The 20,623-nt window shown below is 48.6% G+C and overlaps 1 protein-coding gene across 1 annotated transcript in view; it reads right to left on the bottom strand.

Moving 5' to 3' along the window:
• Positions 1-20,623, bottom strand: part of Ak8 (adenylate kinase 8) — a 105,485-nt gene that overhangs the window by 53,825 nt on the left and 31,037 nt on the right. Inside the window, exons 7-9 of the mRNA XM_035446942.1 lie at positions 20,246-20,446; positions 16,844-16,975; positions 12,685-12,774 (exon numbers count right to left, since the gene is read on the bottom strand). Of these exons, the coding sequence (XP_035302833.1) occupies positions 12,685-12,774; positions 16,844-16,975; positions 20,246-20,446 (423 nt within the window). The remainder of the gene's footprint in view (positions 1-12,684; positions 12,775-16,843; positions 16,976-20,245; positions 20,447-20,623) is intronic.

Here is a 20,623-nt window from a genome sequence, read left to right as displayed (position 1 = left end):
ATTCTTACCTCACGTCATATCTTTTAATGGGCCCTGAGAGGATCTGAGAAAGTGAGACCAGGCTGGCCTGTGTGTGTGTGTGTGTGTGTGTGTGTGTGTGTGTGTGTGTGTGTGTGTGAACTGACTGAAAGTGTGATGTGCCTACCAAGGGAAGATCAGAGTCTGAGAAGTCAATTCCTTCCACCTTGCAGCTTCCAATATGCAGCTCGGAAGCAGCTTATTCCTCTTCTATTTCACAGGCATCTTGGATGCTGTTGCCCTGGTGATCTGTGGGGAGACCGTCACGGTGTGGGAGCAGAAACCCAGGTGGTGAGCCCTGTGGTCGGGACAGAGAAGGGACCACAGTGTGCGTAAGTGTGCTCTAGTTCCTTCCCTGAGCCAGGCTTTTGTCTGAGCATGTGTGTTCATTTTAATTCAAGTATTAATTCACACCATCGGGATAACAATGCTATGAGCACAGGTACAGCAGTGCCCCAGACTGCAAACTGAAGCATAACAAGAGAAAGCCACTTGGCTGGAGCTGCAGAGATAACAGGCAGCAGAGCTTGGATGGATATATAGCCAATCTAGGCACTCGGTGGCTCAGTCAAGCTCTGTGCTCTACTAATGCCTTTAGGAGAACACTACTACATGGCTGAGACCAGGAAGCCTGCACTGTGCCCATTGCCACACTGAGCTAGGGGCAGAAGCCATGGCATAGGAAGGCTGGGGGAACCTGCAGTTATTATATGTGTGAGGAAACCAAGCCAGTCATATGAGGACTACAGCGGGAGATGCCTGGCCAGCCCTCGCTGTCCCAAGCTTATCCAAAGCACAAAACATAGGGATAGGAATCTGGGTTGGCCACGCTAGCCCTAGCAGAGGCATATGGAAGAGGCCCAAAGGGAGAAGAGGCAGATGCAAGGCTCTGAGGACCCGTCAGCAATCTTCAGGAATTTACATGTCAGCTAACCCCGTGTCAGGGCAGAGTGGAGGCAAGCCCTCCCTGGGGCCCTATTACAAATCCTCGTGCTAAGTTGAGATCATGATCAACTAGCCTCCATCTTATGCTATGGTAGGCCAGCCCGTCACACTGTAACAGACCACTGGGTACCAGGGTTACGGCTGCTCCTGGTTACTATAGAGACCAGGCACCCAAAACAGGTAGCTGTCATAGGAAAAGAACAAGACATCCGAAAATTAAACATTGGGGCTGGATAGCCGGCTTGGCAGGTAAAGCGCTTGCTGTGCAAACATGAGGACTTGAGTTCAGATCCCCAGCACCCACATAAAAGTGTGAGTGGTGGCACACATCTGTTAAGCCCAGCATTGTGGAGGGGTAGACAGAGGATCCCTGGAGCTTGCTGGCCTGACTGTTAAGTTTCAGGTTCAGTGAGAGACCCTGCCTCAAAAAAAAAAAAAAGGCAGAGAGTGATTGAGGAAGACACCCAGCATTGACTTGTGGCCTCCAGAGGTGCAGAGATATACAAACACACATGCATGGGTGTGCTAGTATACATCGGTATTCATACCAGCACAAAAGCAATGACTCCTGTCGCTATGAAGCAGGGAGTGAGTAAGCATTGTACATGCACTGTGCCCGTACGCTGTTGTTGCTATTGTTTTAATTACATTTATTTATGGGGGTGGCACTATCATAGCATGTGTGTGGAGGGAGGGCAGGGAACAAGTTGCTATTCTCTGCTTTCACCATGTGGGCTCCAGAAGTCAAACTCAGGTGCCTTTGTCTACTGGGCCATTTCACCAACCCTTGTACCTAGCACTCTGTTGATGCACTGTGCATACAAAGCGAACTGATGAAACTAAAAAGATCACCTTATAGCCAAGGAAACTGCAGCCCTGAGAGGCTAAGGAGCTTGCCCAAGGCCACAGTTTAATGTGCATGGTGGGTGGGAACTCAGCTGGCATGATTCTGGAGCCCTAACTAATAACCAAGAGTCCAGACTGATGGTAGGTGGACGTTCTAGCAACCTTCCGTATGTACTCAGCTTTTTGTTCTCTCCCATTTACATAGAAACAAGCAGCAGAGGGCAGAGGGCAGAGGGCAGAGGGCAGCACAGGGGTTTATGTCACCTGCCTACTCTGTTGTTCACAGATACCCGCTGATCTGTCCTCATGAGCGTGTAGTGCTGGAGTTGGGCACTGAGGAATAGCCCACCAGCCCCACTGCAGAGCAGAACACAAGCAGACAGGGAAAGGCTGAGGTGTGGGCCGGTCATGCTCAACTGGCAGGGAGGAGTCAGTCAGGGCAAGGGCAAGGAGGATGAAGTCCTTTCTCCTCACTTGCAGCCCTGTGCTGACTGCAGGCAAGGGAAGAAACTTCCTCCTCTTTGTTCTTAGGCCTCATGCTCCTCAGCCCCTACCTGACCAGGGCCCTCTGTACTCAGTGTGTTCTGTCACCCACTGCCCCTTGCTGCCACAACGTCACATGGAGTGATGTAGACAGGTGTGATGTTGCAGGCTGCAATCCAACAGGACTCCACCAGGTCCCTCCACACAGGGAGGCTCCAGGACTGACTGGGCAGTGAGCTCCTCAGATGTCCTCTTACACCCCGAGCTGGATTTGTAGGTACAGAGGCCACAAAAGGCCATGGTGGGGAGGTGGCCTCCTCACCGCACCTTAGGCTTCGGCAGGCCCCACTTGAGAAAGAAGCAATGTTGCTTCCGTCAGTTGAGGATACTCCCAAGCGTTGCTGCCTTTGGGAAGGTCTGAGAGGGGCTTGATTGCAGCACCAGGCATGCCAAGGGCTGCCCAGATGGCACATTGGGGACCTCCTGCCTGGAGAAGCAGGCTGGGCTTCCAGGGACAACCTGTCGAGGACAATTTCACAGCTGAGTGCCTTGCAGTTTTCATTTTTCTCCGAGGCCTCTTTGGCTGCCCCCGGAGAGGAAGATGCCTCCAAGCAACTCCAAGTAGGAGGACACTTTGTACTTCTGGGATCTCCTTGGACTGCCTAGAAATGTCTGGGTTTGTTTTGTTATCAACTGGATACCCGATACACAGCAAGTCCTTGGAGTCTGCAGGAGATCTGGGTTGGGTGCCAAGCAGCAGGGATGGGCGGGCCACTTAGCTTCTTCCTCCATGAATGGAGAATCTCCAGTTGCCTCAGTTTCCCCCACCGGACTAGTCACTGAACAGAAAGCTTCATGGCTCATGGTGCCTAGCCATTCCCCTTTCTGGATGTCATTTTGATCATGGAGAAAGACAATGTACAGTTTGCAATGAAAGCCTAGTGAAGACAAATGAGCAACTATGCTTCTGAGAGGCACGAACCTGTTGATGGCAGGGGCTGGGGACACACGTGTGTCCTGACCCCTTTATAGATCCATTCTCATTAACAGGCCCTTGGACCCTCAAAATGCAAACAGCACTTTTATACCAGTGGCCTGTTTGGCTAGGCCAGCCACTGCTCTCTCCTGGGCCAAAAGGAAGACTGTTACCTCGTTTCCATAAGGAAGTCTTTGTAGCAGTCCCAGCGGAAAAGTCAAAAGTTTGATTTGAAAAAGGGAGCTACTTCAAAAGCATTGTCAGGCAGAGGTGAGGGATCCTGGAGAATGCATACATTACAGGGGGCATCCATTAATCCACCTTCAGGCCACCTTCCAGCGGGCCTCTGGCTGGGGTGAGACTCTGGGGGACATACCTGGGGGAGGCAGCTTGAGGACAACCCATGTTGATAGAAAAGTAAATTAGTGTGTTTAGGACTCACTGCTTGGGCTGTGTGTGTGTGTGCACGCGCGCACAAGGGTGGGTGGGTGTGTACGCATAGAAAAATGAAAGAAAAATATGGGCTTTTTTTTCAATAATAAAAAGGAAGTTACTCTGCGGGGCCCCTAAAGCTTGTGAAAAATTAAACTCGACGGATTCAAACTGTCCTATTTCCACTTCAAAAGGGAAGAGGCGCTGAGCTCTTCCCAACTTAGCTTCAAACGCCCAGCACCCTAGAAAATTTCTGTAGAAAAATAAAGGCTGGCTGTTCCCCCAAGCGTGTACCGGTTACTGTGCCCGCTGTCTCTCCCTCCACTAATTATACCCCTGTGAGTCTATTAATCAACTGGTAAATTATTTAGAGAGGCCTGCGCTGTCTTCAGTGAGTACAAACACACCACACTGGAAGGCTGCTGGTAGCGGGCAGAGGTCCCCTAGGGTCTCCCCTCGGCGGGAAGGCAGCTTGCAGCTAGCGCAGGCTCCAAACAAGGATAGGCATCCTCTTACCTCCTCAGATGGGGGCTTTGCATGGTCTTTCAACTCCAAAGCTCTTTGCAAGTTTTAAACAAAAGGGGAGAGCAGCCTATTGTCGACTCTTTCGTGTGCATTTAGCGATGAGAATATTAATTTTCCCATTTTAAACAAAATGAGGCATTGCAACTAGGCTGTGATGTAGGCTGCCTCCTGGGACCTGGACTCGCAGAGTGCTCTCAGAATTGCTGTAATCGTCCCAGTTTGGGCTGCATGGCGTGCTCGAGTTCCGCTAGCTAGTTTTGTAGGTGATTGTTCAAGTGAGGGTCTCAAATCTCCCTCAGACCTCCCACCTCTGTTTGGATTCGATGAGACCTCGAGGGACCTTACTAGGCAGACATGTTTAGGAAATCGAGGCTGTGTGGGAGGAAATGCTGCTAACTCCAGGCAATGGTCTTTTCCAAAACACACCAGGACTGTCGTTTTTATTATGCCAATTAAATAGCTGGAGTCTCCCCTGGAAATAGGCACAAGCCTGGGATGTCCCAAGGAATGTGGGCCTTTCTGCTCTAACTCCTGGTTATCATACAGTTGAATTGGGAGCCCATTGTAAGCCTGCCAAGAGCCAGCTAGGCAGAGCTATGGTGGATGGCTCTCCATTCCTGGAGAGACAGGAGAAGGGAAAGCCCCACTGGAGAGACAGGCCCTTGCTGGCAAGGTCCTGATGGGACCAAGCATGCTGTGGATGCTCCAGATAAATTCATCACACATTAAAGCAAAGGCTTAATCCAAGGATAACCTAGGCTTTTGCTGATGTTTTACTGTTGTCTGAGATAGTCTCACTGTGCAGCCCTAGCTGGGATCAAAGGTGTGAACCACCACACCCTGCCCTTTGCCTGTTTTTAATCTCCTCTACTGAAAACCCAAGCAATATCCAAGAATTAGACCAATGACCAGATTAGGGGAAGACACCACCCTCCTGAACCAAGGTGGGGTCGTAGTGTGTCACCTAGGGGACCCACAATCTGGACATGAGCTCTGTTCCCCAAAAAAGGCAGTGTATACGTTCCAGCCAGATAGATGAGTTAGCACAGCCAGGTGAGGTCAGTGGGGGGCAGGCCCTACGTTTAGAGAACCAGGCATTGGGTGGCAAAGCCATACTGGACACTTTCCCGAGAAAGTTCTGGGTCTCTGAAATTCACAAAGTCCACAGAACCCTTTCAGGAGGAATGAAGCCAGGGAAGGAGCCGCACACACCACCACCTGGAGACAGGATCACTAGAAGCCAGTTTCTTGGTATTTGGGAGAGCACCGTGCCACGCACAGTGGGCTCCATAGCTAAGGCAAAGCAGGCAGGAGGTGCTGACAAGAAATGCTGGCAAACTTACCTTCCTGAGAGTCTGGGATCCTTTTTGCTCATTTCTTACCCATGTGAAAGCACTCTGGGCTTCTTAGAGGGGACACGCTTGAAGCTAGAGCCTGTTTGGCAGACCAAGCCCCTTGGGCTGTGAGGGACGCTGCCTGCCTACAGAATGACTCACATGGAACCCCAGGGAATAAATTTGTTGTGTGAGCGGAAGCTCAAGTCAGCATGAGTTTGGGAGGTCAGACCTATCTATTTCAAAGTCTGGGGCACAGAATGAGGATCTCACTGGCCCTCTGTCTGTGGTACTATCACCTAGAGCTGGGATAAAGAGATTGATGATAAGCCATGATGGGGCCCTGGAGTCCTTTGGCCAGAAAATTTAGAAAGATGGGAGAATGAACAGTACAGTTGTTAATTTTGCTGTCAATTTGAGAGGAAGGAGGTGTTGGCAGCATCTGTGAGGACAGAAAGAGAGTATCACCAAGTCCACAGAGGTCAGAGCTGGGCCCAGTGGGGGGACTCAAGAGGAAGTGGTTCCATGGGGGAAAGATGACATCTGGATCCACCCTGCTGAGCCAGTGACTGCAAGGGTGGCAGGGACATGCTGAGATGTGAGGCTCTATCTACAGCATGCATGATGAGCAGAGAGGAGAGGGCCTGTCTGTGAGAAAGGTGACCAGGAGGTCAGCAACAGCAGCATGGGCGAGCAGAGGGCTTACAGTCAGTCGGCTTATGGGTTCCCAGATGAGTCTGGGGTGCCTGACCTGCGATGAGATTTCTATGCTGGGTGGCCACATAACAGTGACACCAATCAGCTCAGAGGTCCCAGGGGCTCATGGACCACAGAGGTGTTTCTTTGTCTTTTTTCATTTATTTATTTATTTATTTATTTATTTATTTATTTTTACTTGATACAGGTTCTCATGTAGCTCAGGCTGGCTTCAGACTTAAGCTATCAGCCAGAAGGTAGTGGCACACCACCTTTAATCCTAGCAGAGCCAGGTGGATCTCTGAGTTCAAGGCCGGCCTGGTTTACATGGTGAATTCCAGGGCAGCCAGGGCTACACAGAGACAGGGCTACCCCGTCTCAACAACAACAACAAAAAGCAAACAACCTCCAAACTCCAAAACCCCAAACTATAGCTATGACCTTGAACCCTTCATCTCTCTCTCTGCCTTCTAAGTGCTGTGATTATAGGCATGTGACACATGCCTTGACATTTTCCCTTGACTTTGTTTTTATAATCCTCTCTGCCTGGGTAGCCAAACTCTCTACCTTGTAGGTCTTGATTACCCTTGGAAAGATTCATAATTTGCTATTTCCACATTCCTAAAACCAATGTTGGCACTCAGGGTAAAGGTAATAGAATATGCCTGGGAATCTGAAGAGGAGCATCTGAGATGCCTGGATAGACTCCCATGTGTATACACACACACACACACACACACACACACACACACACACACACACACACACAGATTCACACATATACACACACACACACACACACACACAGATTCACACATATACACACATGCACACTTACATATGCATACACACAAAGAGAGACACACCCACATACTCACATGAGCAAACATACAAACATACATACACACATACACACACATGCACACACCTACAGATCCATACATTCATACACTTACTTACACATACACACACCCTGTAAGCAATGGAGGAGCAGCTGTGGTCTCCCTCTTCTGAATCTCAAAGTGTGACAGGGTGTACCAACTTGTCCTTTAACATTCAAGAGGGACCTTCTGACACGGGGTGTAGAAAGATATGACAGGGCCTCTTTCCAGAGGGTCCTGCTGAGCTGCTGCCTCTGCCCAGCCAAGGCTCCTCCCTCCCCAGCCAGGTCTGAGAGTCCATCTTCCAGGCCCACCATCAGGATGTGGACATTTTGGGTGTCTTTCCCTGGACCTGAAGGGCTGTGACTTTGGATTCTAACTGCATCTCTACTTGCTAGTCCCAGTTGATGGTGTTTACCTGCTGCTCTGGGGACTGCCTTTTCATGGGATCTGCCTCAGTTTCTTCTTCTGTTGCTATGATAAAAATCTCACAAAAGAAATGCTTTATTCTGACTCACAGGTTAAGGTACAGCCTATCATGGGATGAAAGTCTAGGCTGTGGGTGATTGACGTAGCTTGTCTTGGCTAGTTTTGTGCCAACTTGACACAAGTTGGAGTCATCTGAGAGGAGGGAATCTCAATTGAGAAAATGCCTCTGTAAGATCTGCCTGTAGAGCATTTTCTCAATTAGTGATTGATGGGGAGGGCCCAGCCCTTGTGGGTGGTGCCATTCCTGGGCTGGTGGTCCTGGGTTCTATAAGAAAGCAGACTTCATAAGCCATGAGGAGCAAGACACTAAGCAGCACCCCTCCATGGCCTCTGTCTTGGCTCCTGCCTCTGGGTTTCTGCCCTGCTTGAGTTCCTGTCCTGTCTTCCTTTGATGATGAACAGTGATGTGGAAGTATAAGCCAAATAAACCCTTTCCTCTTCAAGTTGCTTTGGTCATGGTGTTTCATCACAGCAATAGTGACCCTGATTTTAAGACACAGCATGGTCAGGAAGCAGAGAGCGATGCAGGCTGCCACGCAGCTCCCTTTCTCCACTTACACAGTCCAGGATTCCAGCCAGGGAATGTTCCCGCTCACAGGTAAGATGGGTTTTCCTGCATTAGTTACCATAATTAAGACAACCCTGCATAGGTGTGCCTCCAGGCTTGTCTCCTAGGTAATGCCAGATCATGTAAGTTGACAGGTAACACTAACCATGACAGGGTCAAGATTCAGGAACATTTCTCAAACCTGAACATTAACATACCTGTGGGCTAGGGCACCCTTGAATCACCGATGTCACTGACTCTCAGACAGCCTCCTCCCAGAAGTAGGCATGGCTTGGGTGGTCTGGCAGTCCCCTGTTCCATCCCAGCTTCCTCTCAAAACTCAGCTGTGGAGAACTGCTAGAGCCCTTCCCGCCCCAGATTTTGGGAAGTGGCCCCTCCAGCTTGAGCAGTGCACGTGTGCCCTCTTCAAGGCCAGCACTCTGACTGGCCTGGCAGCTTCTCCGAAGCCCACTAATGAGGCCCTGAGTGGTGATGTTATGTAAATACACTTCTTGCTATGCTGTGAGACAAGACAGTAAAACATATTGCTTCTGTAGGGAAGGTCTGATGGTGGTGGTTGTTGTGTCATTAATTTGTAGGAAGCGTGAACAGCTAGTGGTATATTGCCTAAACAAACAAAGCTATGGAGGAATAAAACATCACAAAACACCAATGAGGGAGCCGTCCAGAGAAACACACACCTGTCTCCATATACACAAGACCCCAGACCATGATGAAAGCCACGCCTGTCAGCTGGGCCTCAGAAGGGCCTCCTCAGTTTGTCTGGGTGGAGGCTGAAGGAGCCACTGTATACAGTAATGGGCCAGATCTCCTGAGAGGAAGAGGCTCCCCATTGCTCCCATTTACACCTTAGCTATGATTTAGGTTAAAAAAACAAAAAACAAAAAAAAACAAAAAAAAAAAACAAAAAAAACAAAAAACAAAAACCTGGCATCCACACCCAATGAGAAAAGCATATAAAATTATCTTATCAAATTATAGTCAACCTTACCAACCCTCACTTGTAATCAAAAGGTGGTCACAATTAAAGACATATGGGCAAAGCTTATTTTTCTGGTAGGCAGAATAACATTCCTCCAGTGGACATCTATATCCTTGAGGCAGCCAGCATAAGAAACAGTTTGGCAACCTCGGCATCCGCTTGGCTTGGACCATGCACCTGCCCCTCCCCAAACGATGTATTCAGCAACCTGTGAAGTGGCTTAAGAACTCACACCCACATCGAGCTGCACCCAAGCCTGCTTTAGATGATGATAACAAGTTGCTACCCCATCTTAGTTTGGCTTCAATTGCTTTGATAAACACTATGACCCAAAGAAGCTTGGGGAGGAAAGGTTTATTTGACATATAGGTTACGACCCAACATAGAGGGCAGCCAGGGCAGAGAGAAACCATGGAGGTAGAAACTGAAGCAGAGGTTACTGAGAAATCCTGCTTACTGGCTTGCTCTCCATGGCTTGCTCAACTACCTTCTTCTATAGACCAGACCTGTCTTCCTGGGAATGGCACCACCCACAGTGGGCTCCCACATCAATCAACAATCAAGAAAGAGCCCACAGACATGGCCTCAGACTAATCTGATGGAAGCGATTTCTCAATTAAGGTTCTGTCTTCCCAGGTATGTCTAGGTTTGGGCTAGGTTGACAGAAACTAACCAGAACACGCCCCTCAGTGGGTCCCTGGATGAAACCCCATTTCCACTCAATCCTGGACACAACCCAACAACCACAGGCTGTGGGTTGGGACAGATTAGATTGGTTTTAGGTGTATGTGCAGTAATAAAAACTGTATCCTTGAAGGACATTTTTAGGGCATGTTCTCTAGCATCTATGCCTGTTCCTAAGTGAATGTGGTTAAAACCAGATGCATTGTGGGAAGGAAGGTTTACACAATCTAGATCTATTCACCAAAACAGAGACCAGTCTTCACTATGCTCCTTGCAGCCAAACTTTTCCTTCTCTGAAACTCTATAAAAAGAAAGCCCTCAAGGATAGCCACGCCTGGGCCACTGACAGTTGACAGGTGCTTCTGATCAACACTATTGCTTTGCTTCTCAGTGAGGGTTCCTTTCTACTTTTGCACATCCCTGTGAGTCATTATTTCAGTCCTTGGAATGAGAAGTCAAGAGCAGCCGGGTATGGTGCACATCTTTCATACCAGCATTCAGTAGGTAGAAGCAGGCAGAGCTGTGTGAGTTCAAGCCAACCTGGTCTACATATTGACGAGGCCTACATAGAGAAGCACAAGAGAGAGAGACAGAGATAGAGTGACAGAGTGGGACACAGATATGCTACACTGCTTGACTTCAAAAAGGGAGGTGGGCCTAGCAGCAAGGGATACAGGAAGCCTCTAGGAGCAGGGAGAAAAAGGAAGGTGTTAAGTCGTGCCCAGGGCCTGGACAACACTTTGGTTCGGGATTTCCAGCCTCCATAATAAAATAAACTTGTATTGTCTTAACCACGAGGTGTGTTCCATCAGCAACAGCAGACAAACATGCCGGGGACAACCAGAGGTGGCAAAGAGATGGAGGAAGCAGGCACACACAGTGACATAGGTGTGCACACAGGGACAGCATTCCATACGCGATTCCTAATGGGCATGACTCTTGATCCAATCCCTCAATAGATGATTGGGCATACTGTCATCCTTATATACAGGAGAAAACACACTTCATAAAATAGCCCAGGGGATACAAACTTGGAAACTACTCAAATGCTTACTTTTTTGTAATTTCATGGGGGGGGGGTAACATGTGAACATCACAGGAAGGGATGCAGGGTTCCTGTGCATCCCTTGGGAAATCCATGACGTTTTGCTCTGCCCCTTGGCTTAGCCACTGTCTTTATCTGTGATTCCTACATGCTTGCTGGTGGGGAACTAGTGCTTCACATAGTCGCAAACAGCATGGCACAGGGCAGAAGCCGAGGGCACCCAGCTACGTGCTTTGGCACCCTGTTCATCCATTCAGTGCACTAATCTGCAGTGTGCAACCTGGCACTGTGTAGGGCAGGGGCGGGACGTGGGCACACACCAGGTGCCACTGTGCTTGCTGCTACTGTTTATTGTTGTTGTTGTTGTTATTGTTGCTATTATTATCTTTTTGGGACAGGGTCCCACACAGCCCAGGCTGACCTTAAGCTCATTATGCAGCTGAGAGTAATCGTCAACCCCCAAGTGCTAGGATTTCGGGTGTGCCTCACCATACCCGGTTTACGTGGTGCTTCACGCATGCCTGGCAGGCACTCTACCAACTTGGGCTGCATCCCAGTACAGTTGCCCTTGCTCTCCACCTCCTGGGCCCTGTGGATGGATGGTCCAGGCAATGATCGTGACTAGATTCCTCTCTCCATCTTACTGCCAAGATGCTTGGACCTTTGAGAAGCGCGTGGGGGTTTCTTGGGGCCACATGACCAGCTGGTTGGGGCAGTACTGGGGTCTGAACTAGATCAGAAAGCATCACAGTGCACACTGGCTCTCACACTGCCCAGCTGCCCTGCCTCAGGTAGCTGGCCTGGAAAGGCAGTCCAGGGATTCCCTTTCTGGAGAGTCAGATCCAAGGATGCTTTCAGACTGTAGGTGACACAGGGGACCTGGAAAGGCTATCTGATACTGCTTCCCTAGCAAGTCTTCCTCTGGTCCATCTCTGAAAAGTGAACCTTCTTAACAGGAAGAAATGGAATGTTCTAAACTGCCAGTGGCAAGCCACCATATGTGTGACTTACCTGGCATGGGACCAGGTGTGGATGCCATTTGGCCTTCCCTAAACAAACAAGTCACAATTGTTGTGGAATAGAATATTTGTTTAACTGTGTAAAGATGTGTTTCATTTGTTTGTGTTGCAGAATAATTGTTTAACTCTGTAAAGATGTGTTAGTTTTGTTTATGCTGCATTTGTTTAACTTTGTAAAGATGTGTTGCTGTTTTACCTTGCCTGTAAAACATACCTGATTGGTCTAATAAAAAGCTGAATGGCCAATAGCTAGGAGGGATAGGCAGGGCTGGCGGGCAGAGAGAAAAGGGAAGCTGGCTAGCCAGCCTTGGGGGCCAGACAGACAGACATGGAGGAAGCAGGAAAGCAGGATGGACAGTATATAGGTGAGGTGAACGAGCTTTGGGGCAGTGCATATATTAACAGAAATGGGATGATTTAAGTTAAAAAGAAAAAAAGGAAGGAAGGAAGGAAGAGGAAGGAAGGAAGGAAGGTAGGAAGGAAGGAAGGAAGGAAGGTAGGAAGGAAGGAAGGAAGGAAGGAAGGAGGAAATAGCTAGCTGGAAACAAGCCTAAACTAACGTAAGGCATTCATAATTAATAATAAATCTCCATGTCATGACTTGGGGGCTGGCGGTCCAGGAAAGCCTGCTACTCACAACTATAGCACGTTTGCAGCCCCAAATGCTTAGTCCCCCCTTTCACCTACCTATGCCCACAGGTGGACAGATCACCTGCCCTGGAGCCACTAGGCTGAGGCAGTTAGTGGAAAGTGTGGCCTACCTGTCATCCTCTTTTCAAAGAATGGCTGGATGAGTTCCCCGAAGCTTGTCTTGGCCGCCACAGCTTCCTTCAGCAGCTGCCCGCAGCAGACTGAGGGGGAGAGGAGTGGAGACACTGTTAAATTTTAAATAGAAGGAAGGATGGGGGAAAAAAGGCACTCTGGCTCACACTGCCTGCTGGGGCGGGAAAGGTCGCTGAAAAAAATATAAAAGGGTGTGGAGGGGTCCAAGAGGAAGTAAATATCAAAAAAGAAGCTGGAAATGAAGAGAGAGGGAGAGGGAGAATGAAAAGGAATGCATTTGCCAAAGAACATTAAAAATGGACCACTCGGGAAGGCACTAACGAGGCTGTCACTGACAGGGAGGCTCCTGCAGGGCCCCGGCTATACCCAGAATTGCCAAGCAGACTCGGTACTCTCTGGGTTACAGTGGAGGAATAGCATGCAGTTGGGGACATGGTGCGTTCCTGTTCACAGTGTTTGATGCAAGGAGGTCAGGGAGCATGGTAGTACCACAGCCCTTCCATTAGGCAAGGTGCTCGTGAGGGACAGTGGGTTCATGAAAGGACCAAAGGATATTAAGTCACAACTGAAGAGTCTGCTGGAGCCACCCGATGGCTGCCACTTTCTTCATTCCCCTTGGCTGCATGCCCACTGCAGCAGAGCCTTTGCTCTCTTGCCCCACTGTGTCTTCAGCCTCAAGCCACGGCTAGCACATGGGAGAGGTTGGTCAGTGACTATTGAACAAAAACCAAAGCCAAAACCAAAAACACCTATAGGCTTTCATCTCTCTCCAAAGCCAGAGTTGTTTTTTTAATGATGTGGATGTCTGTGTGTCTGTGCACATGTGTACAGATGCCTGCTTAGGCCAGGAGAGGCCATGAAATGTTGTGAGCCACCTGACATGGGTACTGGAAACCAAACACAGATCCTCTGGAAGACTAGAACATTCTCCTAGCCTCTGAGCTCTCCTCAGCCTCAGTGTGTGTGTGTGTGTGTGTGTGTGTGTGTGTGTGTGTGTGTGTGTATGCACACATGTGTACAAAAGTCAGAAGATGGCATCAGGTGTCCTCTGTCACTCTCTGCCTATTCCTTCCTTTGAGTCAGGGTCTCTCTCTCTCTCTCTCTGAACCTGGGGGGGGGGTCTACATATCTTGACTAGGCTAGAAGTCAACAAGCCTCAGAGATCTTCCTGTCTCTGCCCCTCTTGGAGCTGGGGTTACCTGCATGCATGGGACACCTGGCCTGTTATGTGGCTGGGTGGGATCCAAACTCCCCTTCTCGTGGTCATGTAACACTTAACCACTGGGGGGCTGGAGAGATGGCTCAGAAGTTAAGAACACTGACTGCTCTTCCAGAGGTCCTGAGTTCAATTCCCAGTAACCACATGGTGGCTCACAACCATCTGTTATGAGATCTGGTGCCCTCTTCTGGGTGTGCAGATATACATGGAAGCAGAATGTTGATACATAATAAATAAATAAAATCTTTAAAAACAAACAAACAAACAAACAAACAACACTTAACCACTGAGCCATCTTTCCAGTCCCAGCCAGAAGGCTTAAAAGCTGTATTGGGTTGTTAGTTGTGCAATCTTGGCTCTATAACCTTCAGTTAAGGATCTTCTTGTCCATACTAAAGAACCAAAATAAACCTGAAATGATCTGTATAGCAAAGACCAACTACCACAGACTTAGTCCCGGACAATATGCTCACTGCACTACAGCCTGAGTATCAGGCAGTTTCCCCCGCTAAGGAAAACCCAAGACACAGACTGGTGTGAGACAGCCTGTGTGTGAAGCACTGTGCTGTTTCCTTTGATTATTCATTCCTGACAATCATCAGGTGCCCTTTTATAAGGAAACTGAGACCCAAAGGCTAAAAACCCAGAACTGGTAATCAACAGGGCTGGGACCCAAATGCAGGTCTATACAAAATTGAACCCAGTTCTCAGCCTCCAATGCTGGCTGGGGAGGGACAGTGGGTAGCATATGTGAGTTTCATCATAGGAAGCCAGGGAACCAGAGAAAGAGGGAAGCCATGCTCGGGCAGCTACAATAACAGGCAGCCCTGGGCTACAATCCTTCTCACCTGGATTTCTATGGTGTGTGTGTGTGTGTGTGTGTGTGTGTGTGTGTGTGTGTGTGTACATGCACACAAAGGTGTGCACCACCAACACCCGGCTAAACTTAAAATTCTAAAAGCAGAAGCACAAAATCCACTCTCGACACAAGCTCCAAAGTGTTCAAGTATGAAAATGAAAATTACTGGAAAAATTAGAAAAAAAATGCAAACATTTGCAAGAAAAGAAATGGACCATAGAATCAGATCAGTAGACAATAGACCATCAGAATTAGCATGGCTAGGCTGCAGAGGAGTGGCACAGAAGAGAGCATTTTTAACCTCAAAGGAAAAGATAGCTAAAATGAGTAAACAGATGGGGACCAGCTGAGGAGTGGAAACTAGAAAACAGGACCAGATGAGAATCCTGAAACTGGACAATACAATCCGGTAGATGAGAAACATAGCTAAAAGCAAGAACAGAGGAATGGAAGAATCTAAAACAGCACAGAACAGGGCAGCAGACAGAACAGGACTTCGATGGGCAGGCTGACACATGTCATCAGAGTCTCAGCAAATAGGGAGAGGAGTGGAGAGACAAAGAACACCCAGAAAGCAACCAGAGGTGACAGAATTTCAGATTTTGGTGACAGATACAACATCCAAGAATCCATGTGTGTCCAGGAAGAAAAAACAGAGCAAGCCAGCCTGGCAGTGGTGGCACACACCTTTAATCCCAGCACTTGGGAGGCAGAGGCAGGCAGATCTTTGTGAGTTCAAGACCAGCCTGGTCTACAGAGCAAGATCCAGGACAGCTAGGGCTACACAGAGAAACCCTGTCTAAAAACAAAAAAATACCTACCCAAACCCATAAAGCAAGCCATTCCTCTATGTAACTATACTCAGATTGCTAAAAGCCAACAAGAAAGAGAAAATACTAAAAAGCAGCCAGAGGGGGAGAGGAAGCATTTCTATAGGCAAGGTGACAGGACACAAAAATAATCTGAGTTCTCCTCAGAACACGAAGGCCAGAAGACAGTGGAACGACACCTTCAAAGTACTGAGAGAGAGAAAGAAACACAAGCAGGTCTGTCGACATAGATTTCTATATGTAACGAGTGTTCTTCAGAAATGAAGGCAAGAAAATTATATTTTCAGACATATGAAAGGAGAGAGAATTTGTCACTGGCAGATGTTAAGGGAAAGAAATGTTAAAGGAAATTCTTCAGGCTGAGAGGAAACAAGGGGAGGCGGAAGCCAGCATTTTCCCAAGAACAGAAGCCTGGAGATGTGTGGGTAATGGCACAGTTATCTCCCCACCTCATCCCCCATGCTTTAAAAAAACAAGTCTTAAAAGGAGCACATTTATTCACAATGTGGCCTTGGTTGTATTCTATCTCTAGATATTTTTGCACGTGTACTATTTAGGGAGTGTGTGTGCATATTTATGCATTTGGGGAAAGTCATTTTCTGAGAGGTTAGGCGGGCTGTGGCGTGTGGGGGTGGGGAGCAACACCTTTAAATGCCCCCAGTATCACACTGTGGGCCTGCAGCAGCTTCTCCCTCCTTCCCCAGCCTTGATCCCACTAACGCAGGCCAGCAACCAAGGCCACCTGGGACCACATCGGCAAAGACCCGGAGAGCTGATTTCAATGTTTTTCTCTCTGCCTGGTAAAATATTTATTGAAGCTGTGCAGAAAAAGGCATCTTGCTCTGGTGCAGAAAGTGTTGACTGTGGTCACATTGACCTGGGTTGGGGGAGTTGAGCCAAGCCATGAAGAAAACAGCAGGGCCCAGTGAGGGGCTGCTTGGAAGCACCCAGGAGGACAGCAGGGAGAGTACCCCATAGGAAGTGAAGATGGCTGGCCAGAAAATGTTCCAGCCCTTTGGGCTGTGGACATGTTTCATTGGTTAGTGTCTTTATGGCAATGCCCTTTAAAGGGAAACTTTTTATCCCTACAGGGGTGAGCTAAGTGGGAAGGGTTAAGAAGCAGGAGCAGGAAAGAGAATGGTTACTGTTTCTTCCCCACCAGCCAGTGACACACAAAGCCTGGGCAGGTAAGAGATAATGGGAAGCCACACTTCTGATGAGATACTCACTGTCAACAAGGCCGTATCTCTGGGCCAGAAGGGCTGCCTGCAAGCTCTTCCCACTGCCCAATGGCCCACATAGCAGCACCTTGGGGGTGAACGGGGCATTGCATCGGCGTCCAGTTTGGACGTAGGTCAGAGCTGGAATAAGAACATATGAGAATATCAAACCTAGGTCCTATGGGAAAAGGAGCCTGCTCACACCCCTGCATGGGCTCTGCCTGCTTGCAGCACAGTGGGACCCTTCCACAACCCGACATTCAGACCATCAAGGAATCATCAAGAGGAGGAGCTGTACAGCTGGGCCCAGGCACCGAGGTGCACAGGGAGTGATGCTGTTTCTAAGCACTGTCTTGGAATTGCTCCATAGCATGCTGCAGGCAGCTGTGTTTGCCTCCAATTCAAACTGGGGCTGGGTGTGTTGGATGGGAGGCTGGCCCGAGACATGAAAGCATCTCTCATTGACTGTTCTGTTAGGTGGTTTCCAGTCTTCATCTGTCCCAGCCTCTAACCTGAAGCCCCAGGACCAGGCTGGTGTCCTAGGGGAGGTATGCGCCGTGTGTCACACATAGGCTTTGATAAGAGGTTGGGCTGAGAAGGGGCCTGGTGTGCAGGGACTTCTAAAGGACTCGGGAATCGGTGGAGAATAATTTGTACAGCCTCACTCCAGGGACACTAACTTTGTTGCAAGACTACAAAAAGGCAGTAATGAAATAGGTCACAGGAGCGCTGACTCCACCATGGTCTCCTGACCCGTGCTTCTCCTCTGGCATTTGATGGAGAGAGAGGTGGGAAGATAGGGGTGAACATCTTGAACAATGAAGAGTCTTCACCGTGGGAAGGCACAAGATACCAGAAAGTTCAGGGGGGAGGTACTTCACATCAAGCAGGTCCCTTCCTGTGCCCACCCAGAAGAGGGGAGCTGTGAGAACAAGCAGGGAAGGGGGTTGCTGCCAGAGAGCTGCCTGCTGGGACCTGCATAGGACAGCTGGCCACCAAAGAGGCTGCAGATTTGGGCCATTCCCTCATGCCTTCAAGACAACGTCTTCTCTGCAAGGTCTCACCTCCTGCCAAGGCCCTCAGGCCATCCTGTGCAAGGCCAGCTGTGAGTGGCACCTGGCAATCTTCCTTTGTCAAACAGATCCCATCCTAAGGAAGAGCTGGGCCAACATGGCTCTTTCAGGAAGACACCTTATGGGGGATTTGTAGATGTGTCTATTATAGGATTTTCCAGTCTTGGCTCGAGGAGCATTTGAAGGTCATCCTGGCCTCTACCCACTAGGTGCTAATAGTACAACCAATCAATGTGTTTGGACATAGTCTAAACCTCCCCCTGGAGGGTGGATAGTATGGTGAAGCAAAAAGTAGCCCAACTGAGAACCAGCAGTATTTATTTGTTCAGTATACAGACTTTAAAATCTTTTGGGGGTATTGAATGTATGGTCTATCTATGGGTATGCATGTGTATGTTTATGTGTGTGGGGGTTGCATGTGTACATATAAGCTCTTGTATATTCAGCCTTGAGGTCAATGTTGGTTGTCTCCCTTAGTCACTGTCTACCTTATATTATTTGAGGCAGGGTCTCTCACTGAACCTGGAGTTTACCCCATAACTAGGATTATAGGCCTGTGCCATTAGGCTAGCCTTTAGTGTTTTCTTTTTAAATTGAATTTATTTGTCTGTATACATGCACATGCCACAGTGAGGCGTGTGAGGAGGTCAAAGGACAATGTTAGGGAGCCAATTCTCTCCTTCCATCGTGTGAGTCCTGGGGATCAAACTTGTATTGTCAGCCTTGGTATAAGTGAATCATCTCAGTGGCCATCTTTTAAACATGGGTGCTGGGAATCCAAACTCGGGTCCTCATGCCTGCATGAGCACTCTACTGGCTGAGCTGTCTCCCCTGCCCTGAACTCTGGCATCATCACAGGATTTTGTTGCTGGGTCATTCGGGTTTACAGTTCCCTCTTTTCAGAACTAGTAGCACAAGTAAGCCAGAGGTGATCCCTGCCAAGGCTGTGGTCACCACCATTGTGGACACATCACACCGTGGCAAAATGTGTGTAATGCTAAGATAAATATTCATTTGTTTGGCCTGCCATTCCATGAGAGAGCCATCATTGTTGTCCTGTTTTACAGATTTCCAGTGCCGTATACAGAGTCTTGGTAGAGTCATGGTAACTCTCTGGCAAAGCTACAGCTGGGATACCATTCCTCCTCTAGAATAGCCCAACACAAGAGACCCTCCCATGGCTCTCAACTCTCAAGCCTTCTGTAACCCAGAACCTCAGAAAAGCTCAGACGCTGCAGCAAAGCAGCCTGCTTACAAATGATGCTTAATTTATAGTAAATAACTAAGTTAATTAGAAGTAACGATCCCCCAGACAGTCTCCACATCCAGTTATTCTTTTTGGAAATAGACGGCTGCTGGATGCACTGAGATTAAAAATAAAAACAACACAGAGGGAAATCTTGCAGCCCAATTTTCAATTTATCGCTCCACATTATTAATTAATAATAATTAATATTTAGATGCTCACGTTTTTACTTACAATTCCAGGCATGAATTCTTTATGAATGATCATATGAACTTTTAAATTTAATTAAGTAATTTAGAAGTAATTAATGTGTAAACTTGGAACCGTGGCACAAGATAAATGTGGTATTTGTGTGTGTCTTAAGAACATGTGTTTGCTGCTAAAGATCTTTTCAAGATGCAGAGCTCTGGAAAGTTCAAGGCAGTCTCAACCTGACATGGCAAGCAGCTCTACCTTCCAGATGCCTGCCTGAGGGTGATGGTAGCCTGCAGAGGGCCTGGTGTTCCTCAGAGTGTGCAGAGAGGCCCCAGCTAGAGAAGGCTGCGGAAGGTTGACATAGAAGTGTCTGAAACCCACACCCAATCAAAATGACACTTTTCCTTTTGATGTGTGCATGTGTGTACACGTGTGTGTTTGCTTGCACACAGTGCGAATGGACATGTGTGCACATGTGTGAAGAAGCTAGAGGTCAATCTCAGGAGCCGTCCGACTTGTTTTTCAGATGAAGTCTCATTGGCCTGGAGCCCACCAAGTATGTGAGCTGGGATCTGTTGTCCGTACCTCCCTGCGCTGGGATTACAAGCATGTACTGTCACACCTGGCCTTTTACATGGGGGGGGGGGTGGAGATGAAATCTAGACCCTCATGCTCCCAGAACAAATACTGCCTTTTCCCTGCCTGACATACAGAACCGGCTGATAGAGCCTCTGGTTCTTTTCCCCACACACTGTCAAACCCTCTGAGGCTGGGGATAGTCACACCCGGGGGGTCCCTGCATGGCCCCATCAGGGTCCCCACACAGTCCAGTCTGAGGGATAGTGGGATGAGCAGGGCCCTTGTGTGGTTTGATGCGGGGCAGCCTGCCATACTTACCCTGGTAGAAGACGTCCACACATGGTTGGTCTGCACTGATGTTTTTCAGGATGTTCGGGTAAGAAGGAAGAATTCTGATGATGTTTCTGTGGTATTCTAGCAGCTTCTTCGCTGTCTCTATCTCTGAGATGCCCTCTGGCTCTACCAGCCGGTTCTGTATGTCAGGCTCAGGGGGCCAGTCAAAGGTGGTGTGGTAAATCTCTGCACGGGGAGAGGCACATTGTCAGAGCCCCCACCCAGGGCTGCTGCAGGCCCTGCTGTCTCATTGCCCAGGGGTGTGGCTGACCATTCCCAGGCAGCAAGTACTCTTACATGCCACAACAATACACAAATAACAAAAAGACAATGATGGAGTTGGGGATAGATGTAGCTTACTTG

This window comes from Cricetulus griseus, chromosome 6, assembly GCF_003668045.3.
Source record: "Cricetulus griseus strain 17A/GY chromosome 6, alternate assembly CriGri-PICRH-1.0, whole genome shotgun sequence".
In the NCBI taxonomy this organism is placed as follows: domain Eukaryota; kingdom Metazoa; phylum Chordata; class Mammalia; order Rodentia; family Cricetidae; genus Cricetulus; species Cricetulus griseus.
The sequence above is the reverse complement of the archived record's forward strand: the minus strand, read 5'-3'. Positions and strand labels throughout refer to the sequence as shown.